Source organism: Lepidothrix coronata, unplaced genomic scaffold (genome assembly GCF_001604755.1).
Source record: "Lepidothrix coronata isolate B3197 unplaced genomic scaffold, Lepidothrix_coronata-1.0 Scaffold66, whole genome shotgun sequence".
Taxonomy (NCBI): Eukaryota; Metazoa; Chordata; class Aves; order Passeriformes; family Pipridae; genus Lepidothrix; species Lepidothrix coronata.
The window spans coordinates 365,098-390,851 of NW_016690246.1; the positions used below are offsets into that span (position 1 = coordinate 365,098).

At 39.1% G+C, this 25,754-nt stretch overlaps 1 protein-coding gene across 2 annotated transcripts in view; it reads left to right on the forward strand.

The window, feature by feature from the left end:
- CPED1 (cadherin like and PC-esterase domain containing 1) overlaps positions 1-25,754 on the forward strand; it is a 148,458-nt gene that overhangs the window by 8,302 nt on the left and 114,402 nt on the right. For both annotated transcript variants that reach the window (XM_017818173.1, XM_017818174.1), the window contains exons 3-4: positions 4,281-4,467; positions 24,295-24,401. In XM_017818173.1, coding sequence (XP_017673662.1) covers positions 4,281-4,467; positions 24,295-24,401 — 294 coding nt within the window. The remainder of the gene's footprint in view (positions 1-4,280; positions 4,468-24,294; positions 24,402-25,754) is intronic.

The following is a 25,754-nucleotide window of genomic DNA, read 5'->3' on the forward strand; positions in this document are numbered from 1 at the left end:
TTTAAACCAGTTGTTAAGGCTGTGGATCATCTGTGTAACAGCCAATTGCACTAAAATGAGGTCAGTGACTCAGCTAAATGCAGTGTTTTGTAAGCTGTAAAAGCAGGTATATCATGTGAAAGCTGACACAGGCCTCATCCTAAATCATATGGGAAATCTCAGCTTTGTTGTAAAGCCTCATTAATTTCTATGGAGACAAACACACCATTCTGTAGGTAAGACATGGGCTGCAGATGTTCTTTACCAATCCCTTTCACATAAGGTATATTGAATCTGTGATAAATTGACAGATTTATTGACAGACGCAGATTTATTGACAGACGCAGACAAATAGTCTGTGTCTTCAAACTGAGGAAGAGCTAATAAATGGTTGGTACACCAAAACATTTGGCCACTTACCAATTATTCTCAAATTTTCAAAATGTTGTGGATCCATTTGTTTTCTATCTAAACCTACTGGACATTAAACTCATAGGAATGCCAAAAAAATCAGAATCATAAAATGTGGAATTATGTGAACAGCTTATTTTCGTCTATTGCACTCGGCTTCTCTTATACCAACTCTCTCTTCAAGCTGAATTTTTATGATTGAGAACTATTTTATGAAAACCAGCAGACTCTTTAAATATATAAACATAACTGCTATTGCTATAATATTGGAAATTCTGAAAAACATCCAATAGTAACTAGATCAACATGTCCAGTCATGCAAAGCATTTTATATAGAACTTTGGAAAAAAGTATGGAATCACTTGCTACAGGCATGCAGTTGGCCAGATTTTTTTTTTTAATTCTGTTTATCTAACAACCCACCCTACATTGCACTGGCTTGGCAATAAAACAGCGGACACATTGCATCTTGTAACCTGGACTGCATATAGCTCTAAAAAGAAAGGGCAGAGGAAATAAATTTGGCAACACTACACATGAATCTCAAGAAAGTACCTTAAAAGGTGTGGGGATACTTCATATTATTTAATAGTACCAGATTAGATATTGGGTCAAGCTGTTAAATTTAGGATCCTGAGTTGTCTCCTTGTCCCAGAGATCCCGTCACAGCTCTTTGGGAGCTGTTGGATAAAAGTGCCTCGTGCCCAGTGCTTGAGCAGTGGGAGGGGAGGCTGGGGGCACAGATGAGTTTGTCCCCACCCGGTCCTTCCCAGCACTGTGGCAGAAGGCTTTGTACACCGTCAGTCTGAGGGACTTTTGTGTATCTCTGGAGCGAATGCCCCAAGAAAAGCCCTCTGGAGCAACTAGTGCTGTGCTCCATCTGCGAGGGTTGTCAGGAGGCCCCTGAGCACCCATGGGAGATGCCTGGTGAGAGCCGGCTGCTGCGTGGGTCCTATGGAGCTGGTTGGGGCCATTTCCCTTTGTGTTTTGTGGAAATGACCCAGGCCACTGCTACTGCCTGAACTTACTTTTTTTTCCTGTTTCCTTTTTTTTTTTTTTTTAATGCTGCTATCAGTGTTCTGTTGAATATTTGTCACAGCCAAACTAAAGCATTGTAAACATTTCTGCTCTTCCCCAGAGAGCTGAGGAAGATGCCGTCTGCATCAATGATGACGGGGAAGCAGGAGGGAGAGCCCCTTCCCTGGCAGATCCTGCCACAGGCAGGCTGGCTGACCCCTGGGCTCCTCGGGACGCCTTGGGACTGGTTGGTTCCTGTCCCTTATGCCTCACTGGGCGGGACAGCTTGTCCCTCATGTGGAGTTGGCACCCGAGGCCAAGGCCAGTTGGAGCAGGCGTGGGCTGTGAGGCAGTGGCCAAGCTGGGGGAGCCCTGCAGGCGCTGACCTTGGAGTGTTGACTGCAGGGGAAATGAAGTCACTGCTGGGTGCTCAAGGCAGGACCTCTGCAAAATACTTCAGAGGTGACACTGCAGGAGACTTTGCTTTCATGAAGAAAGGTGTGTTTTCGTAGCAGAACAGAATTGTGGTAACTGTTAGTGAGGAGGGTGCACACAAAGTGCTGCCACATCCAAGGCAGGACCCAGGCCACACTGGGAAGGACAGAAGCAGGAGAAACCATAATTACCAGCAGAAATGGAACAGGGATGTGTCCTGGCCTGCAGCCCCTCTGTGCTCCTCACGTGTCCTCAGTTCACCTCGCAGCGCTGGCCCCTGCAGCACATGTGGGATGGAAAATGGGATTTTCTTGCAAAATAAAGCAAGAGGTATCTCTGTCTTCTGGTTTTCTTCCACGATGCAAGTGAAATGGAAAGTGGGAAGTATCTCGCTGGACTGCCTGGAAGAGGGAGAGAGAGCACAGGAGGGGGCTGGGACAAGGGCTGGATTTAGGAACAGGGAGGGAGGGAGGGAAATGGAGAGAAAGGGCTGCCAGCAGCTGCTGGCACTGCAAGAGAACAGGAAAGAGAGAAGATAAGAGGAGAGGAAGGAGGGGCGAAGGCAGAGAGGAACAAGAGTGATGGGTGCTGTGGTGGGGAAGGGTCATCCGAGACTCTCTAACGCTGTGCTTGGAACCTGATTAATGTGTTTTTAAAAAGCTGGGATGCCAGGAACACTGTCTGACAGGTGATCTAATGCAATTCCTATGACTTCACCCTGTGCTATTTGTGCTTCTTCCGGCCAGCAAGTGATCAAGCCTTTACTTGAATATCCCAGTGTCTAAACTAGTTTTGGGTTGCACATTTAGCAAATACATGTGGAAAACTCTGACAATGTTCTGTTGAGATTTTTTCAGGGTCCTTTCATCAATGATGCTAACCCTTTCCATGGAGCAAAAGCAGATGTGCTGTTAGAAGCTCAGGGCTCTGAAATAGTTTGTGCTCCTCACTGCTGCAGAGAAACTTACAGTTCAGCCAAGCGTAATGTAAAACTGCATCTCATACTCAGGGAATAGACTGCTAAGGAGAGTGACTTTATCACTAGATCCCAGCCCTATAAACAACTGGACACATCTTGAATGATATTTATTTATATCAAAACATCTGTCTCTTTTCAGTCTAGTCTACTGTGCACAAAATGGTGGTGACTTGTTTGTGTAGTGCTTCATATCTCTAGTGATAAGCTTACTAAAATTAGAAGATATGGAATAACTTAGTTTTTAAACTGCTAACTACTGCTAGGTTGAAATTCACAAGCTTGTGAAGAACTAATTTCATGTCCTGATTTTAATCCTTGGTGGTATATTTCAATCCTAAAGACAAGTACTTTTCACCAAAAGAAAGTCTTGTTTGTGAATGGTGTTTTTACTGCAAAAGAATAGCTAGAGTGTTCTAGATATTAGTGTCCTGATTGCTACATGGAGCATCCTATTTTTATGCCTTATTGTACTGGAGTTTGAATAGCAAGGGTTTGGTAGTGAGGGGGACTACCAGGGTGGCTTCTGCGAGGAGCTGCTAGGAACTTCCTCAATGTCTGACAAAGCCAGTTTCAGCTGGCTCCAACACAGACCTGCTGTTGGCCAAGGCCAAGCTCATCATCAATGATGCTGATAATGCCTCAGGGATAACAGATTTAGGAAGAGGAAAAAAACAACTGTGCAACTGCAGGCAGAGAGAGGACTGAGAATATGTCAGAGGAACAACTCTGCAGACACCCAGGTCACTGAAGAAGGAGAGGAAAGACGTGCTCTAGACACAAGAGCAGAGATTCCCCTGCAGAATGTGATGAAGATCATGGTGAGACAGGCAATCCCTTTGCAGTCCATGGAGATCCACCTTGAGGTATCCACCTGCAGCCCATGGAGGACCCATGCTGGAGCAGTCTGTTCCTGAAGGACTGCACCCTGCGGAAGGGACCCCTGCTGGAACAGTTTGTAAAGATCTGCAGCCTGTAGGAAGGACTCGTATTGGAGAAGTTCACTATTTTTGTGTGTTTGAGGTGTCTCTTTCCCATTTTTTCTTGCAAGAAGCTCATACTCCAGGATATTACATAGAGGAAGGCTTTTCTCTAGATGCCATTGTCCCTAGACACTATATAGGAAGATAGCGAGTGATATGTAACCCAGGTGTTCCTTGGGATTCATTGGAGACATCAGACACCTTTCCACTTGTTCCTATATAAAAGTTTCTCTGCCAGTCCTCCTATAGGCTGGATTATGTTGGACTAATAAGGCAATAAGGTATGATAAGGTTACATTTAATTTTCTAGAGCACAGTAATCTCTAGTACTGTTTAGGATTCTTAATTATACTAGAGCTATTTCCTGTGTTGTCACATTAGGTTACTAGTTTATTTTTGTGAAAAATAACAACTGTATTTTATATTGCTGAGTAGTGCCCTATCTTAAAACCATTGTATTTGCACTCTGTTTGCTGTAGATCGATGATTCCATTCTCCAATACTTTGGAAGCCACATGAGAAGAGCAGTTTTATATGCACCTCCTGCCCACCGTGAGACCGACCGTCAGCTCTGTCAGCGCATCCTGGAAAAACACAGATATACAGTCACAGTCCTTGAAAACAGGAGACTAGTGGAAAACCCCAGGCATGAGGGCCCTTATCACAGTAAGACTAACTGGACTTAGTTAATTCATTTATTACTAAATGTGATCACTAAATACAGTATTTATTCAGCATTCTTCCACAAAGATAAAGCTTATAAAGTCCAATACAAGTAAAGATAGAAGCCAAATTCTAGCCCTTCTCAGTTGTGAAGCTAATTTTCCACAATTAGGTGATTCTTCCATTAGATATATCCTTCCTTAAAATAATGCAGCAGAGTAGTTTGTCATAGTCTTGACAACTAAATCACATCAGTTTGGTTTCTGATGACTTCTCATACCAACTTCATCAATATAACGGAGTGATTTTCAATAGTGCATTTTATAACAAAACACATACCTGTTACATTTAGTTCCTTTTCATTTTCTCTCTTAAAGAAAAGCTGTATCCACGAAAGTACTTTTTTCCTCTGGTAACGTTTTGATTGTTCTGTAAGCTTGTTAAAGAACATGATACAGAAAAAGTACATTTTCCATTTGCTGCAGAATCTGGGGTGCATTACTGTTGGTTCTTAGTTTCTGTTGAAAGTTGATCCACAGTTAAAACAGGCTACTGAAGAAGCCTGGTCTCTTGCACAAGGGACTATGGCTTTGTTGTGTACAGTTACACTGTGCTTGATAAAGGAGCTTTGGGCACGAGTTATATGTAAACTGACCATGTTTAAGAGCTCTTGGACACCTTCGATGTATGAACTGAAACTGTGTTCTCTGTTTGGTCTTCTGTTGCAAGTAAGTTTGGAAACTGGATGACTTTGAAAAAATACATAGGTCACCATTCTGTCAGATGGAAAATGGTGTGGTTGGATATTTCTCATGCTAAAGGGAGTGCTGTTTGCATCATTCGGGCTTTCAACATTTCTGGGGTTGCCAGAGAGCTCAGTTTTGCTTTGAGTTTAACCAAACCGAGTAGTTTCATAGATGAAAACTATAATTACTTAGCATGCTCAAGGCTGCCCAAAATTCCATCACTAATTTCAAGTTTCTTTAAGAAACTTTCTTGAAAATGAGGTTCATTCAGTTTTCTTTGGCAGGCTGTACCAAGAAATAGTGAATGGTCTTCACCTCATTCTTATTTGAGTCTGGTAACATAGGCACATTTTAGCCACGCCTTGCCTTGAGTAGTTTCCATTGCAGTGACAAGACACAGCATGTCTGCAGGTTTTGCTAATGTCAGATGGGCTGCAGAGAAAAGATGGCATCTCTGGGGATCATGTGCACCACCTCTGTGAAACACTTTTGTTTCAAATGGCTAAGGAAGTGGGTATGCCAAATTCAGTTGTGAACCATAAAAAAAAAAGACTGTACTAGATTTTCTTACAATGATGAGTTCAGATTGAAGTTCTCCAATACAGGTTTTTGCACTGCAAACATTTCCCCTGCAGAAATCAGCTTAACTGTTGGTATTTGTATTTTACAGGCTAGAACCAGTATTTCCTGTAGTATTTTTCCAGTAATAAAAAAAAATTAAAAACTGAAAAGATTTTAGGTATTTTCCAGGAACATCCTACAGCTTTCAGCAGATGCTGGATTACATAAAAAAGTCAAATGCTTGCCAATTTAAGGCAAAGAGTAAGACTATTAATTCCATTTCATGGCGACATAACTCTGCCTTTAACTGTTCCCTGTTATGTAAGTGCCTAGCTTTAAAGTTACGTTTTAAAAACAAGAAGTAAGTAAAAGAGCATGTCTGCATACCAAACCAATGATCTTTTCTTTCAGCTAAGTAAACTGCGTTCAAAGTTAATTTTTTTTGCCAATAGATGATGGGGTTTACTGTTCTGGATGGGATAGTACTTCTTATTTTGGAGAAGGGTATTTTGGCCTATGCTTTGGCATATTTTCCTAATAGGAGTGTAATAAGTTATTAAAAATATACTCCTTGAAGCCTCAGTTAAAAATATATAGGTAACGAACTGAGAAACATAGATTCTGAATGTTGTGAAAAATCTGTAAAAAGAATCATTCCTTCTTACTTGGTATTATTTAGCAGCTCTATCTGGTGCTTTATTTTTGTTCAGTCTGTCTTACTCGTGTATCTTTCAAAGTACACTTAAATTTGAAAGGATTTTTTGTTTTGAATGGCTGAGGGCCAAGACTCTAGCTGAAGTCATATATGGAAAAAAATTCACCACAAAACATTCCTAACTTTTTTTGTGCTGGCCTGCTAAGAATTTTGGGACCAGTTCTGCTCCTGTTTGAAACCCAAATGTGACAGCTCTGCACACTGATCTTCCAGAAAGATCCTCCACACCTGGGCTGAAGTACTGTGTTGAGTTCATTGCTGCCAGAGAGAAATGGAGGAATGGTTTTCTTCAGTGGAAATTTTTCACTTCTTACAGACCAGCCAAAACGTTTTGAGTTTTGGTAACCGGAAAACAGTTGGCCAGAAAGGAAAAGTATACTTTTTTTTTAGTCATGGCAGAGTCTGTGGGTTATGGGATTACTATGAAAAATCCATACAGATGTGTTCTGCAGTAAAACATAAATTATTCAATCCCCTAATTTTTCACTGAAAAATAGCTTTGTCAGTAAATTCTCAAGCAGCTTTGCCTGAACAAAAAGTATTTGTGCTTTCACCATTCCCTAGCAATCAAATCCACATGGAGAGAAAAGTCCATGGACTGATGGTATCTGTCCCTGTTCTGAGCTTTTTGAGACTTACTTTCTCAGCAGCCCTAAATGAGCCAGTTTTGCTATAAGTTTAACATGTCTCTTAGTCTGCTGCTGGAATGGAGATAGAGAGGTGGTACTGTATTAGTAGCAGATGATGGGATAGTCAGATTATGCAGAGAACTGGGATTGCCACCTTGGGCAATCCATTTTAGCATGGTCAGTACCTCCAGTAAGTATCTGTGGTAAGTCTGTTTTGAAGCAAGCAGTTCAATAGAAGTTGCATAACAGCAGATGAGAAAGATATCAGGTTGTATTGGCCAGCACATCTACAAATGGTACAGTTGTTTTGTTTGCCAGGTAGGCAGAAGAAGGTGTCATTGGTGTGTGGCTCCTTCCTTCCTTCTGTGTCCTTTTTTAAAATGTGAACCTCTGCTCATAGAGGCGTGGCCTCTGGGACACATTCTGCCTTTGCCGCAGCCTTGGAGGGTGTTGAAACCAGTGTCACAATCTCATGGAAAATAATAAAAGGATCAGAAGGAGTGAGAAAGCCCCACACCTCCAGGCTTTCTCCTGGGAGGTTTGCCATGCTGAGCTGTACAAACTACAGGGTTTCCTTCCCTCAGCCTGGGACAGAGCTGTGCTGCTCTATCAGAGAAGAGTGGGATTAGCCATCTTCAGAGCACTCTTAGATTCTCCCAGAGAGGCAAATACTGGAGAAGAACTTGCCAAATATTTTCCAATGTCTTCTGCCTTCTTTGTTCTTCCAGTCAGAGAAGCTCTCATCTCTGATACCACAGTAAAGATTAACAAGATCTGTGGGTCCCTTCGGCTCTGTGATGCCCTGACAACATTTTCACAACAAACATTTTTTAAAAGGAAGGTTTTATCTGAGAATTTTTTTTCACTAACATGCATTTCTGCCCTCCAAAAATAATGTTCCCTAGTTACTGTCTGCTGCCTGAACCTTTTATGAATTCCATACTTTGCCCAGAAGATGTCTTCAAAGAGAAATAAACTCCTTATATCTTTCATTCTGGAGCCATCAGTTTTTCTGTCCTTTGCTCAATGTCCCTGCCTCATTAGTCATTGGTAACCCTCCTTTAAGAGGCATTTCCTTCATTTCTCAATTCTTCACCTTTCCTAACAGTTAAGCAAATCTCAGCACACTGCAGACTCCAAAAAACATGTGCAGTTGTATGTTACAAATCCAACCAGCCAGTTTTAGTTCATGCAGCAATAGCATGCAAAGTTCTGTTATTAGTGGTGCATCTTGGAACGGAGAAGATTCTGCATAACCTCAAATGATAGCCAGTTAGTTTGGCCATGGAATAAAACACATGTATTCGAGCTACTGGCAAACTGAGTGCAATGTAACATTATATGCTCCCTGCTGCCTTAGAATGTTAGTAATTTGATGGAAGTTTTTGCAATCGTATTGAGGGACTTTTAAAAAGGGAATCATAAACCATTTTCATAGTATTGATTTTACACGATAATTTCTTATTTTTAGAATACCAAGTTAAGTATTTAAACTTAACTATGGCTTCTGTTTGCAGTTTGAGTGACATCCATTGAAAATGAAATTTTAGCCATGTCATGAGAAAGATACCTACAGTACCTATATTGCTTTGGATTGGGGTTTTTTTGTGATTTATTGTTCCATAAAATAAGTATTGAACCCAATTTAGCTTTGGTCGATATTTAGCTCTTCTGTCAATTTCCACTGAAATCAGTACCAGTTTCATTTCCTGTTCATTCACCTGACATTGTTGAGTGGAGATAGTACACTATATATATCCTCAAATTTACATATATAGCAAAGAATATTAATGCTGAAGTTTTTTTTCACTTTTTTGGCTTTATAAATACACACTTAATGCTGTTCTATTTTCTGTCACGTTAAGAGCTTGCTGTGTTTAAGTACTTGGCCGTGTTAACTAAGCCCTCATTCCAGCAACTAACTATGAGGACGATCTGGCTTTTTGCAGATGTGGGAGTGGTGCTTGGGTGGAGCTGCATCAGGAACAGGAAGGGATGAGTGAGACGACACCCATGGGAACAAATCTGAGTGATCTTGGCCCTTCTTTTTGCGTGCTGGGCTCAAGAGATCTGTCTCTTATTTAAAGGAGCACTACTTACAGCAAGCAGTGAACAACTGTTCACTGATAAAGCAAACTGTATGCAGTCAGGCATAACTCATTTTGCTGTAAAATGGTGATTTGAGAATTGTGTTGTTAGGAAGGTATGGCCTCTGCTGCCTCCCTCCTTTGCTCTCTGTAGAGAGTTCTGTTGCTTCTTTGTACCCAGTGGTCACTCCCTGTAAAAGCAGCTGCTTGGGGAATGTCAGGGAGCAGGAGACTGCAGGAGCAGGCACAGGTGTTCATAGATGTGGAGTGATGCTAGCTGCAAAGTTTTCTGTCTCCCTCTGTGTGCTACATGACTGAAGAAGCGGTTGGGGACAGATGAAAGAAAACTCTCCTTTGATTCTTCCAAAAAGCAATTTTCCAAGTCAGCCATTGTTAATTTTTCATTTTGGTTTGTTGGGTATCCTTTGGAAAAATTACTTTTTAAAGAAAATCTACATTTTCCATGGGAAGACAGTGATTCTGTTCACTTTGATTCATAGTAGGAGTTAGGAGGCAGAGAAATGCTGCCACATCAGAGTTAGAGAAACTTAGATAAAAACTGTGAGTCACAGTTAGAACTAGGATGAAATGCATGATCTTTGCTGTATATCTTTATGTTACTCCTTTAGCATATTGTATCACCCCTAGTACTCCTCACTGTACATACTTTTGACCAGAGGCTAAATAGCAGAAGTATCAGCCTAATTGCTGACATCTGGGCCAGCAGCAAGGTAGGGACTTGTAGAAATGCTACTTCGTAAGTGCAGCCAGTAATAGTTTCCTCAGGACTGCTAATTAGTGTAGAGAATAAACTACAGCCGTGGCTTTCGGAGGCCCTCAGGGCCATGTCTGGTGACTGTCAGACATTCGCTTTTCATTTTCCAAGATACAGTATATCAGCAAAATAAGTGAAAATGAGAGAAGTTGGTAGATATAGGAGGACACAGTGATGCTCTTTCTTCAATGAGTGTGAAGGCTGGTATGTTTGAGTGAACAGAGGTACTTGTTAAAATATTAACAAAGTCTGGTGCTAAGAAAAAAAGAATGATCTGTTCATCATGCCTATAGTAAACAGTACTACAACAACAACAAAGTTGTTATTAGGAAAACTGTTTTGGGGATAAGGCTAGTGAAGTAATCAAATGGATCCCCTGGAGCTGTGGAGCATTTGATCTTAGACATCTTGAAATATTAGATAAAGAGGTTTTATTGGGTGTAGTGAGTCCCCTTGTGGGGTAACAAGATGATCTCACGATTTCTGGAAGTCTATGACTAACTTTGAGCAATGAGGCAGACAAGAAACTGATTTTTAGAAAAACATGATTTCTAAAGCAAATGGAGCAATTTCAGGTATGAATCAGGTGTGGTGACTCAGGGCTTGGAGGACGTGTTCTCCAAATACATATGTACCTTCAGTATGTAGTTGCATCTTCTTAAATGCAAAATATTCTCAAAAAATCAAAATCTATGAGAATGCATTCCTGACAGGAGGGGTGAAAATGGAAGGGAGCACAAAATCAGTGGTTTTTAGATACTAGCCAGCTGAAGTTTGAGAAGGTAGAAAGCAAATAACCTATTTTGAACTAGGGATGGTTTTCATGGGGCAGTATGTAAAAATCAGTACTCATAGAACCAAATTTCTTTCCTTAGTGAGTGGTTTTCTACTGAGTTAGAAATACATTAACAGGAGTAGGTAACATTAGTTCTAACTTTCCTTTATTTTATTTTATTTTTAATTGCTCAGAATACAGTTAGGAGGAGCCCTTATTTGCTGTTTGTTACAGCCTCAGACAAGTTTCCATGAAATCCAACTAACTTTAGCAAACAATTATAAAGACTAAAGGCCTCAAGGAAAATTGCTTATGTGTTCTGTAAACATCTGGTTGCCATTTTCAATTACAAGGACCAACCCACTGAAGGAAGCAGTTTAGTTTTTTTGGAACAGAAATGGGACACTGGGGTTTTTGTTCTTTTTCATGGTGGAGAGTAAAGGAAATGTCAGGAATAGAGAGGTCACTAGATGCTCAGCTTTTATAAATACAAAAGTCTCTGAGAAAATTAAAGTAAATTGGAATCAGGTTCTGAAAGTGTAAACAATCCTGTGGAGGTAAGGTTAAATAAGCAGAACTGGAGCTCTTAGCATGCCAGCAAAAGCACAAGATCATTCTATCATAAGTAAGTAATTTAAAATATTGTGCAAAATAATAATGCTGAGACTAGCCACAGAAGTATTTTGTGGGTTACCATACAAATACATGTGTATCTTCAAATCTAGCAGATGTAAATTCTCTTCCCAAAATCATCTTGGTTAACTGCTGGTACAAATATATAACCAACAGTATACAAAACTGATTGGCTTTGTAATGCAAAATATATGTCATGTGAGTCCTGAGCAAATTTTTGACAAGTAAAATAGAAGCATACTTTTTCTATGTTTGTTATTAAGCAAGGAGCTTCCTAAACAAGCTAAATAGGTAGAAATGTGGTCCTCAGAACACAGTGTGTTACAAGCATGTGACAAACAATGTTTGCTAAATTTGTTCTGCTTCCATAAAATTCAAGTTCGTTTAGTTTTAGGAAGAAAATGCATACCAAAAATATACACTGTCTTGATCACTTTTTAATTTTGCTTTTAGCAATTAATTTCATGCCACAGACATCATTTCAGTACAACACATCTTGGCTTCTGACATACAGAGATGAATGCTGCTCTCTAATCTGATGCTGTGGTTTCTTGTTAGAAAATCTAAATGCATCATATATTTTTCTGAACAATATGTATTCTTCTTCCTAATTATTAGCAGAACATAGTCATGCTTTCTAGAAGAAGAGCACACAAACAATTTCTTTGTAGCACTAAAATAAACCCTCTGTAAGATTGTGCTAAATCTCCTGTTTCAAATGCACTCTTTTCCCTGAGAAAGAGAAATTCTTTATTTGTTCATAAGAAAGTATAAGGACACAGAGGTCTGTAAGGTAAAATCAAAATATTGCATTTAGTCATAAATTTACCCAACATATCATTCTTTGAATGTTCTTTTTAGTCTTATAAACAGAACATACAGTCCAGTGGAGAGTCGTATTTATGGGGCTGACCTAGAAGTTCCAACAATTAAAATACTACACACTGATTGCACAGTGAGCTAAAATTAAAACCTTACTGGAATAAATTATGTCATGCTAATAGAATCTGAAAAACACCAGTGTCCAGGCAGATCCACGTACTGGCCAAAGGAAAGCAGCAATGTGCAATTCCACGTGCAATTTAATGTGAAATTAAATAAATACAAGGGATTTGGGTGTCGGTGTGCAAGCTTTATAATATGCAAATTATAACAAAAGTAACGCACAAATCCTGTAAAAGAATTTGAGATAATGTTTCATAACTGTAGCCTGTGGGATAAGAAGGTAACAGCATATAATTGCTTTTTCAAGTATTTTAAAAATGCTTCACTTTAGAAATGAATCCTGGCTCTGATAGGGTTCAAGCAGAGACTCCAGTTTATAAATACATATGTCTGTTCCTAAATGTCAGATAATTGTCTGCTAAAATAGGTGATGGGAGAATGACAGTAAGTCGAGCCAGAAGCCTGTCACAGTCCCGCCAGAGCACTCTCTCTAAGGGATTGTTGGGTAGGATTGCCCAGTGTTTTGGCTGCTGGAAGCTGTGTACCCTTTTGATGTGCTCACTGGCTCTGTGCCCTGGTCAGCTGTGAGAAGTGTGCTGCTGCTTTTCATCACTGTGCTCCCATTTTAGGTAGAGGCATTATATACCACTGAAACAAAAACATTTTTTTTCTTTACTTTAGCTACCATGACTTTTATTGGTTCAGGCAGCAAAAAGCTTATACGCTATGTGGGCCTTCATTGTAATTTGCAGCCAGCCCACGCCATTCCTAGGTTCAGATTCCAACTTTCTCCAGCTGCATCCACTTTCAGCTGACAGCTCTTTTGAATGCTGCATCCCAAAACCACCCCAGACATCAAAAGTGCAGTAGCCACCCACGAGTTAGAACATGTTTCTGAAAATTTCACACAACATATTGTTGTTATGCTGGCTTATCTTACATCAAATAGGAATCTTTTTTTCGTGAGGAGAGTGATTATTCTACCCTTCTGATGTTCGTTGTACTCCATTAAAGTTGATTTTTCAATGTAATATTGAATATTCTTTTATTCAGCCCCTGAGTTTGTCCATTTGGAGGTAATCCTAGTTTGCACAGATGTCAAAAAGAATGGAGGCTTCTCTGACATATTTAGAGATTGGAACTATTTCTCAGTTTCAAGTTAGTCACAAGAACTTTCAGATTTCTGGAAAAAATTATTTCATACAGAAAAATATTACTGAAAGTGACGCCCACTCTTTGATTAGAGAGGAAAAAACCCACGTCATTAATTTCTATCATTTTTGGCAGGCATATTTCCTTACAAAGAAATGTCCATTTTTCACAATAGAAGGTCAAAATATGGAGGGGATTTGGATTAAAAACTGACAAAGGAATAGGATTTGAGCAACCTTAATGGGTAGCAAGATTAACGAAGTATAGTATTAACATATTTCCTCAATGGTGCCTCATATAAATAAAATATATTCAGACTCTGATAGAGGGAAGGACAGAAGAGCTTAGTGGTATGTGTTTTGGAAAGTTTGAACGAAATTGTTCAAGTCATAAAGTGTTTGTATAACAAGCTTATTGTTGTAATGACTTTGTTTCTGACATTTGTGGTAATGCTTTCCAAAATAAATATTTAGTTATAAAAAGGAGTTTGTTTTAATTTATAGCAACCACTAAAAGTGTGTATGTATATAGAATACACTGAGTTTTCTACTGTGTTGTTTAAATGCAAGATGAATCTAGCACAGCCACAGTTATTTTAGAGCTGACAGCTCAGTAGATCAGTTTATTGGGAAAGGACTATTAGTATAAAGTGGTAAAATTAGACAAGACCATTTTTTCTTGATTTGGAAGAAAACCACTGTTTGCTACAATTCATTATTTTTTTTACAAGATATAAAATAGAAAGCCTATCAGCATACTAAAGCACTGTTAAACAGGCTGATAAACAAAATAAGAACAAGATCTAGCTATTTTGGACCAAATCAAGAAGCAATTTTTTGTGTTTGGAGTTAGGCATTTAAATATTCCTTCCCCAGCTGGCTTTAGTAAGTCTCTCAAAAAACCTTGCTCACTCCAGTTTTCACAACCCCACTGAGGCCAGATGTCACTGGAACCTGTCTAGAAGTCAGTCTTCAACAAAAAATAATTGTGGTCATTTTTTGTAAAGAGTAGGCTGAAGACAAGGACTTTAAATACAGAGTCAGGCACATGTTAACCCTATTTTCACTTGAAATGTAATGCTATGACTTTAGAAAAAGGTTGGAGGACTTTTGAAGAAAGTTCTAACAACAGAGAGAACGAAGTATTCCAGAAAGTGCTAGCACAGAAGGTAATTGTAGACTAGTTATGTTGCCCTCTGTGTGAAGTAGGAGAAGGCATCAGGTTTTTTACTTCTCTACACAGCTCCATGACACATCTGATTTACACCCCAGCCATTACAGTACACATTTTTTGCAAATCTAATAATGTGAGGGTGTCTGTTGACCTTTAAAAGTGAGAGGTCTGATCCTAGGTCTCTTTAAAATGTTTGGAGGCATAATTTTAAGGTCTACTTTAGAGTCCATGTTCCATGGATGCTCTACATGGTAGTCATAATGATATCCGTGTCACAGACTTTCACTACCCCATGGCGTGCCAGGGGAGTAGAGCTGAAAGGCAGAGTAGGGTGCTGCCTAGAAAACAGTGTCTGTGGGTACAGTAGGAAGTCTCCATTACATTAGCCATGACTTAATTATTGCATCACTATCTTCTGTGGTTTTGTCTAACTCATAAATAAAATGGATCAATTCCCTAGAGCTGAGGACAAGTGATGCAGTATGGCTCATGTCCACATATCTACGCTCTGGTCCTGTCACTGAGGGTGGCCTGCTTTTCCCTGAGTTTTAGGAACTGTCACTGCCCTAGGCTGTCTCCTGGGGCATTGCATGGCCACCCGGGAGAAGAAAACAAACACAGCAGATGATTACAGACGAGTAGTTGACCCTTTGTCCTGACACTGTTTTGTTTAGCCATTGCCTTTATTCCCAAGCTTCTCTTTTTCAGTATTCTGATTGTTTCCTGTTTCTTGGGTATTATGGATTCTGATACAATAATAAGGATTGGCATAGGCTGCCTGCATGTTGTAATTGGAGTGACCAAGGGCTGCCATTCGGACCTTAAAATATGTGTCTTTTTTTTTTGCGTATGTGATCAAACATCATTCTTTTAACATTGTCATTTTTTACTGTAATTCATTGTAATTAGAATGAAACAAAACATTAAAACAAACCCATTTACTCCTTATCCTGACCTCCTCTATATCCATAGAAGGGTAGAGGCTGTTTTCTCAGCTCTAGGACAGTTTAAAATCAATGATGAATTCTCATTAGTGCTGTCATTCAGAGCGTGGCTTAGCTCAGGTTCCTCATGTTCCGTTGCAAAGAGTGTGAGTGGTGGAAAGGTTGGGGTGAAATGCAGAATGGAAAGTATAACCAAGCTGGCAGTTTGGTTCCCTTGACCAGAACTCCTCCTCCCCAGGAACTACTTTCCAGTTGAATCTTCTTTCCAGCCTCCAGCTCTTTTGTTGCATGCACCTTTCTAAAAGCCCAAACTCTTCCTTGTAAGTAGCAGAATCAGCAGGTTTGGCAATAGTCTAGTGGGAAAGTTGCCTCAGTACCTCTTGTTCTTGTTGTTAACTCCTATGTACACACTTATCCAAGTTAGGATGTGCTTCCAACCCCTCCTCAGGTCCACAAGGTGCTTTGGGGCTCCCATTCACTCATCCTGATGGGCATTAGGACTGAGCATCCCCTGGGACATCTTGGGGAGACCAGGGCAGGGGCTTGTATCTCTGTGACAGTGTTACTGGGGTTGCCCTGCCCAGCGTTGTGCCTCTGTGTTCCTTAGCGTGTGTGCACGTGTGTGTGTGTGCATGTGCATAAGAGAAAAGAGTATTCTGTGGATAGATCTCCCTCCTGCAATGTCCCTGGAAGCAGCTGGAGCAGGATGTTCTTTGGATTCCTCCACCTGCTGTGGTTTCTCTGGGCTCCCTTGGGCAGGTCTGTAGATGAGTTTTTATCACAGAACTAGTGATCACAGCACTTTTATTCAGCAACTAAGACATGGGTCTGAAAACTGTAATTCATGTTACACTCACAGTAAAATAAGAGAGCTTCAGGTATAAATTTCCTTCCCCCCCCCCCCCTTGAAAAAATGACTGGACTTTTAGTAAATTTTTCTGTAATAGAATTTTTGAATCTTGGTGATTCTGCATCTATTGACTCTCATCATTTTATATTCCTGCATCCAGCCAAGAGTTTTCCCCGTCCTCAGTGTGTTCTTCATTGCTGCGTGTGTTTGTTTCCCTTCTTTTGTTACTCTACTCTATGAGTGAAAGGTATCACGTTTTTGAACTGCTACTTTTTTCATGTTATCTGAAGTTTAAATAAAAAAACTTTATAAAATCAGTGGGAGATCAGTGAGTATCAGACCAGAGCAGGCATATATGCACACAACCAGCACACAGTTAGGTACTCAAAAGCTGTGACATCCATTTTTTCCAACTTTGATTTGACTCACTCGCTCATGATACATCCTTCCACTTCGTGACTATGTGCTGCTTTTTCATATGACTTTGCCTCAGGGTGCACAGGGCAGGGATACAAAGTTCTTTGCTGGATATAGTCCCAAGAGTTGTTAGAATAACTTGGATCATATAGCAGTGAGAGCTGTCCAAAGGCAGTTGTGTCAAGCAGAGACTTCTTACTTGGCACTGAGCAGGGTGGAGCTACTCTTTCCTCTCTGCTGACGTTTGGAGATCTCAGTGCCCTCTCTCTCATCACATGAAGCAGTGCGGTTTTCCTCCCTTAGTGGGATGCACATGTAAAAATTTGGTAATATTTGACTTAATTTCTTTGATTCATGCATGGTGCACTACCACTTCTCATGCTTAGCCTGCTACCAAGACAGGGAATCATTGCAAGTTTTTCAATGGCTATGGCAGATGAAGCATATGGACAATAATTTCCCTAACTATAGAGTTGCCCTCCCTATGATTTTCACCCCAACCTTATCCCCACATCTCAACAGCATGACTCTTCTCCTCCCCACATCTACATTCTCTGTTTCCAGTTTTCACCTGATTCTTCATGCCAGTCCACTCTCAGTAGCCTATCTCTTTTTCTGTTGGACAGTTTTCTTCTCCACATTCACAGAAGGTAAGGAGATACCTTCCTAAAGCTGAGCTTTGGGACATCTGTGAAATCTGTGCTTTAATGAGGTACCAAGTACTTCCATCCCAGAGAAAATTAGCCTCAGTCCTACAATGTTTTTTGTGCAAGTGAGAGACCTATCTAGCAACTTTGATTATGGTATTACTTGGTGTATTAAATACATGTAAAGTAAGAATTCTAGCATCTAGGAGCAACTATATATAAATCATTTTAGCTTGCATACAAGAAGAGTAATATTGGATTACTAGGTGCTTTTGGTTTCACTGAGGCTTGCTGTGCAGAAAACACCCATGTGTGGAGAACATACCAGAGTAATCTGAATATTCATCCAAAGCATGGTGTGTAAGCACAGAAGTGGAATAACAGGCTTGAGTGTTTGAATTGTCCCAATGTGTTTGCCATTAGGTCAGGACTGCATATTTTCTTTTTGTTTGCTATTGAACTCTGCTGTAGTTCAGAAAGTATTTTGACAGCATATTTTCATAGCTTGAGTTGACAGATTATGTCGTGATAAAACCTATAGGTTCTTAAAGTTAGAATCTGTAATACAACTCCGTGGAGAATTAGTTACTTTTATTTCCAGTATTCTGCTCATTCTTTGGTTGCATAGAAAAATATATGGATATAGTTTAATAATACTGCAATTTATTTTTTTCTATTACCTTTTGTTGTCTTATAGACACTTATCTGCAAATTGAAAAACACGCTTTAACACATTTGCTGCAGTTCTGAAAATTCTCTTGTGGTTTTCTCTTATAGTATGGCAATTTTTTGATTGAAGAAAGGATTGTTAATATATTGCATGACTCAATGTAATACAAATGGAGAAAAGATTGTCCTGTCAGTTATCCATTCTTGTACTTATGCCTGCAATAGATTTCTTTTGCTTCTTTTAGAGAAAGTCATCTGCCTTGTGTCATCAGTTACTCCAGTAGCGGAGATAATAACTTTTTGACTTGGTAGGTAGGTCTAAGGCAGTTTTAGAGTTTGAGACCAGGTGAAAAAATGAAATATTTGAGAACATTTTGGGGAGAAACAGGTAGCTCTTGGCCTGTTACACTCATTTATTTTTTCACTTTTAAAATTCTCCTTTGGATTGACAAGAAAAGCAGGCTTGCAACCTGACCCTTCCTGATATAAGGAAACAGCAATAAAATAACTCTCTCTTTTTTTAAGACAAGAGTGGAAGCATTATGCCTCCCCATTTGTAGTTAGACCTAACATCTCTCCACAGCATTTGCAGAAGAGATAGAGAACAGTCAAGCATTATCCTGTTTTTATGAGCAAGGCACTGTGATAGAACTTCAAATGGCTATTTCACTCCCCAAATACAGAACTCAGATGTGACTGTGCATTAATTCTTGAGCATAGGGCAGACTGGTTCTACTCGGTTCATGCCAGCCTCTCCTCTATGAAGAATGCTTCCCTTGGCACTTCACATCCTTTAGTTAGGGGGCAGCTGAGCCAAAAGAAATAAAAAATCCTGATCATCCTCAAGGGGGGTGAATAGTGACAGTCCTCAGGATTCCTTCAGCCTTTCCCTGGCAACCATACAGCAAGTGTACAAAGTATTTTGTGAATGAATTGACTGCATCCAACAGTCTCAACCTCATATATAGTGTGGGGGTTTTTCTACACTTATAATACTCCACTGCAATTAATGTGACAAAAGATTTCAACCTAATTTGTCCAGCTAAGCAAGTGGTTACTGGGCTGTGTGTTATGGCAGAGTACAGTCAGTCTCAACAAGTGGCATGGAGCACATTGTGTGAAACAGCAGAAGGTTTGCATATAGACAGGTGTACAGCTGCTTTCCAGAATAGTTCAGAAAATATCAGAAACCTTACCACCTTGTCCTGTGCTGTCTTCACTCAACAGAGTGAATATTCCTTTATTGCTGTTGTAGTGAGTCCTTATCAGTGATAGCTCATGGCTATCAAGGGCCATGCCAAAAGAGAAATTAAAATGCTTCCATTAACGACTTCTTTAAGGGGAAAATTCCTGAATACCTAGGTGTGAGACATTCCTTTAGGGAAAGCCTTACAAATGAAACAGTGATATCAAAAACTTGTAAAATGGCATATTGTTAACAAAGAGAAAGTATTCAGTCCAACAAGTGGCATTCTGATCTTTGCACAAGTGAGACAGCCAAGCTGCTGTAACCAGAAATAGGCTTCAAAGGATATTTTCTCCTGCAGTGTTATCAGTGAAGCTCAGATCTTCAGAGGTGTAGAATTCCCACATCCTCAGACCCCATCACACAATCTGCCTGATGCTGCTGCCCTCTGAGATGCTGAGGAGCATAAAATTCAGCCCAGGATCCAGAGCCAGTCAGTGAGGCAGAAGCTCTGTCTTTCAGACATCTGTTAGTGCTTCCACTGTCCTATTGACTCCTGTTAATTGACTACATAGCAGGGATGAATACTGCTTTGTAAAACATATTTCTCTGTGTAGTTTAAAGTTGGATTTGTTCATAAGCGACTACTTCAATAAATATGTTCCTGCTCACCAAACTTGGTGCAATCCATGCTCACTTTTGTTTTCTTCTTTTCCTTTCATGCTCATAAAGTGATTAATTTTAGGGTATGGTGTGAGCAAGTGCAAAATTGCAAATTGATTAGAAGTTAAAATAAAAATAAAGCCAAACAGTTTTTTAATTTCCCAGAATGAATGAAATACAGGAAGTGTAAAAGCTGAAAATTTTATTTGATTTTCAAAGTTCTTTCATTTCAAAATTCAGAATAGGAACCTTAGCACTGCAAAATGAAATTTCACTCTATGGTATTGAGATGAAACTTACTCATTTGGTTAAATCATATAATATTTTTCTGTGTCTACACCTAGGAGATTAAAAGGTCCATAGAGGTGCATGCTTCTGACAGTTTTCCTGCAAAATCCAGCCTCCAATACCATAACTCATGGGGAAAATGTGATAACTTCAGAGGTTGGAATAAGATAACTTTATTTTAGAAATCACCTTCAGAAATTCTTGAAAATTATCCATAAGTTTAATACCCCACTAAATCTTACAGTTCTCATTTGGTTTCTGTTAACTTTGGTGTATGATATCAGAATACAAAAACTCTCCACAGACTATTTTTCTAGAAGAAGTTTTTATTGGTCCCTGCATTGCTGTTTCCTCTGCTGCTAAAAAACATGTTTGTTTCTCTCTCTATTATCTGACTATTATCTTTTAATTTATTTTTCCACATTAACTACTTCAATTATTTCAAATTATTCCAACTCAGAGTCAAAGCCAATGAAAACATTGGTATCTTGTTGAAAATTATAATTTGTAAATTATATCAATTTTTGGTTGAAACATTGATCTCTGAATTGGATAGCATGTACTTTGACTCAGAATAAAAGTAATTAAAGGTGATCACATCAGGTTTGAATCCAAATATGTTGTACTACTACTAGCTGAATTAGCAACTTGGGTTGATATTTTTAGGTGAACATCAGATACACATCACAGGTACACAAACACTTTTTAAGATGGGACTGGAGGACGGGGCTAGAATGACTGCAGGAGAGGAGGGGCAAAGAGCTGGCAAAAGATGGGTGAATAAAAGCATCATGCTGCCAGCATGTATCCACATAAATCTCACTTTGCCTGCATAATTAGATTTCATTCTGCAGATTAGTATTCCTTGTGTAGGCAAGGCCTTAATTAACAGGCTGAACTAAACAATCTTAGTTTGAAAAGTTGCTCAGAGAGGGTACGAACATGCTCATCTTGTTACCACTCTCCTGCTTGTCCAAATGCAAAGCAATACAAAGTAGTAGAGACTATCTCCATGAGGTGATTTCATACTAACTGATCTGTGCATGCTGAGCTCCACTGACTTGCTGCATAAAGCAAAAAGGATTTCTGTAGTTATAGACAAAGTCCTTCATATGGAAAAAGCTTCATGCAAATTGCTAATAATTAAATTGTTCAGATATCAAGTATTCCTTTTAACCTTCCCCTTCAAATGTCCTGTCAAAGCCTGCTTCTGGTTTGAAGTCTGCAGGAAATCAGCAAAACAGTGAATATGTTGAAGATGGAATATTATGAATTTATTAATGCTTCTTCATTAAAGTCTCTAAAAATATTTTGAAACAAGTCTTTCCATTCAGATGACTTTTATTAATACTGTGCATTTTGTTCTTCTTTTCTCTTTTATTTTAAAATGTTTTAGCTCATGTATCTTGCTTTACTTTAAAAATAATTTCTGTGAAAGGGATCTCCTATGTTAAAACATGGTGTCTGACAGCTTGGGGTTCTTTGCATGGGCCGCTGGTGTTATTCCAATATTAATAATACTAGCAATTTTTTCTGCAATATAGTTCTATAATTGTTAAATTTGCAGAAGGAAGACAGTCAGTTGGTGTCGTGATCAGAGATGTTTGTTTTCCACAAAAAGTTAAGCTGTAGGAGGAGTGACACGGGCAATTTCTAGGTTATATCTATTCACAGAGGAATCTGTTCGAGAATAAATAGCTGCTGTAACACATGCCTCTTTCATTTTTGTTTTCCAAGAATGTTTTTCCAGGTATAGTTGATGAGGAATGTATCAATATATTGAAATAGAAGTCACACTGCTCAGTCTGCCTAAATCTGAGAGACAGCACTAGGTGTACACTGTTTTTCTGATAGGAAGTCTCCTGATACCTATAAATAGACATGTTTGTGTTCTGATTGTTCTGTACTGAAATAACTGGCTAGATGTTTAACTACTCTAAATAGAAAGCACAAATAATGGCAGGCATTCAAGCCTCCTGAACTGTTCTACTTCCTGGGCACTGGCTCAGAAACACAGCAGATCTGAGGGTACTTTTTCCTTTTCTTCTCTTCAGTACATTCATATTGATCACTCTGATGTATCCTAAAGGCAAATACACAGTGCAGCATATCCTTTGGTGTCAGGGATCAAATTCATTCCAGGACAGGATGTGTCACAATAAACAAGGGAAGGAAATGAGCTGCTTCTGAGAAATGGAGTTCCCTCCAGCTCCCTTTCAATTTGCACACAACTAGGCATTGTGCTTTATATATAATTATAATGATTTATTCGAAGGTGTTTACTAGTCAGAGGCATAACATCTTGCTTATCTGATAATTACATAGCTGGTGAGGTCATTGAGTAGGTTGTTAGCCCTGCCAATCTTTTGCACTAAAATGAAGTATTTACTTGTACATTTCTTTAATGCTTCATTTGTTTGCTGTCTGTGACGTTTTTATCTACCTGCAGAGGATTTTTGTTGTTTCTTTCACAAAGAAGCATGTAGTGAGTCTGTCTTGCCTAAATTTCATATACCTTAATTACTTTTATACCGTAATACTGGTTCTCATAATGTGAAATTGAAGAACTCGTCACAATAATAAGTGTAGTGTAACTTAAAATTGATCTCTTAAGCTTTGTCACACTGCTTATAAACATAAAAAAGGGATAGTTACGTTCATAGTCCTGGATCCATTTTGTACAATCCGTTCATTTCTGTACTTAATGTAAATTGAGTGCTAAATCTCCTTAAGTGAAATCTTCACCCTGCTTGACATTTGTAATCATGATTGGGATAGGAGAAAAGTACATTTCAGAGAAGGAAATAAAGGAAATAAATAAAATAAATGCCTCTGTGGGCTATTTGGCGGAACCAAATTTAGGGGATAATCGAATCAAAGTAGGAAGGCATCACAGATGGATAGCACAAAATGGAATAAAATGCATGTAATCTTCCCAACCTTGGGAAAAAGAACCAACCAGTCACTGAAATAACTGTCCTGAAGGGAGCTTTGAGACCCAATGCTATACTCTGCCTCGGATGTTGTACAGCTTGACTGGCTACCCTTTTAGTTTGGAAGTTCATTATTACTAATTGTCATCCTGTCAATGAAATGATTTACTCTTTATTAAACATATTCATTGTGACCTCAACAGATGTAATAGTTCTGTTATGAGATGCCATTATCTCTAGCTCGTCCAGATAAACAAATAACCATTTGAGGGAGCTGACCAATCTCCTTTGAAGCAACATTGGCACTTCTACACCACAGCACAGGCTGAGATGTGGGCAAACTTCAAGACTTATTTGTATCTTCTAATCCAATGGTGTTTAAATTGGTGCAATTTAGTTCTGTCTCCAAGCAGCTATGTCTGATTCTGGTGTTGCTTGATAATAGATCCCCATGATCTCACAGGTCTCTTTTGCCCCAGAAAGGACGCATCAGCACTAGCTCGGAAGCTAGGAAGTTCATTCCCACTTGTACATCAGTTCTAGATCTGGCAGTTAGGTGTCTAATATTTAGGAAGCTACTACACCAAAATTCAGGCTAGAAATTCCTGCTGTTTGCAATAGCATGACCGTAGTATTAATGCCTCTGAAATTTGCTTCCCAATAAAGACTTCTGAAAATCATATTGCATATATTGCATGTGTATTATAAGTGAGCATGCTGAAGAGTTAAAAAAAAAAAAGGAACAACTTAAAGCAGCATCATGTTAGTGAACTTTTTAATTTCCGAATGCTGAGCAGCAGGGTTTGAACATCAGCAGGCAGGGATAACAGGAAATGCCAACTGTGAAACACCTATATATAGTTCCAAAGCTTGAACTTTGGTAGCAAATATGTCTTTTATCCTGCTGCCAGCTGTAGCGATTCAGGTATTTAGCACTCCAACCGTTTGCTGTTCTTTAGGATTTGGCTCTAAAGTATTTTTTACGCAAATAGGAATCACATGACATTTTCTTTCTCAATGTGCTTCTTTTCTTTCTGGATAGGTGGTATAAACCCTTGGGATCTTTTGATCTGCTTATCTTCCAGAAAAAATGCTGGTACTGGCTGCATTCAAACAGAAGACTTTCATAATCTAGAGTTGTTCCAGAAGGTATGAGATTATTGTGTTATCTTTTGTGGGAATGGATGGACAGGCTAGGCCAAATTTTCAGCCTGCATAAAAGGAAAATTATCTAATCCTTATTTTATACCACAGCACCATGATTTAGCAGCAATTAAAAAAGGGTTTTTTTGTTTTCTATTTACTGTGAAATACTTGTCAGATACCAGCATTTAATTTTCTATATCGCAGCCAGTGATCAAAAGCAATTTCTCATTTAGACACAGGAGGTTAGTTTGGATGTAAGTGTTTCAGTGTAAATACTGAAAATTAGTACAATTGGGTGTCAAGTTTCCCTTTTCTGTTCTTGAGCTTAAATTTTTGTGTTCTTGGCCACCATCAACCAGCATGTCTGGCAGCAAAAGTGTCTACAGAAGTCAAGGGAAATTTAAGCAATTTACCCCATTGGAAAAGAGACTTTAGAAATGGGAAGAAACTATTAGAAAATATTCTGGGAATATTTCAGAATAATAGCATAGGCAGAAGATAGAGCTGGACAAATTTAGGCTTCACATCTTATATCACTGTTGAGTTTCACCTGTTGTAATTGCTCTTCTGTAAACATAATTTAGGCAACTCTCCAAACAGCGACAGTGCTCCTACAATTGATAATGTGTTAGCTGGACCAGTGTTCTCCTCCAGGTCCTTCAAGGGAGTTCCTTGTTCTGGTACTGCAAACTGCTTACTCATGGTCCAAAGCATTGGTAGTGCCAATATTTCTTGGTATTTTCAGGATTGCTTTTTTTTTTTTTTTTCACTTGAGTGTGTTGTGGGCACAATTTAGGTTACTTAGATACATAATGTCTAAATAAAGAAGTGACCTGTTAATAAAAATATGTAACTCTTTGAAAAGATTTGACCAAGCTATAGGTACAGTTGACTTGTATTTAAAGTAAAATGGCACAGATAATAATGGTAAGACCCTAAATTATAGACTCCAACTTGAGGATCTGGGAGAAGTGGAACTGCTTTTAGAAAGTGCCTCAGGTATGAAGTTCATGAAGATACAAAAAACAATTGGTGTCCACAGAAGTCAGAGCTAGGAGCATGTACACTGGTGTTCCCTGGGACAGGATGCCTTATCTAAGTGTATTCAAACTGAAATTTTTGTAGCAGTTCCAGTTTGCTAGAAATACACATACTTTGAATTCAGAGCTCAGATGATAAAACATCCCAGGCTTCTGCAAGCTGCTTTTTGCTCAGTCTGCCTATATTATCATATCTGAGCCTCTAATGCTGTGAAATATAATAATCCTTACAGCATGCTGCAATGTCCAGAAGCTTCACACATGAATAACTGAGACACAAGGTGATCAAAGGAATTGTCCAAGTTCTCTCAGGAAG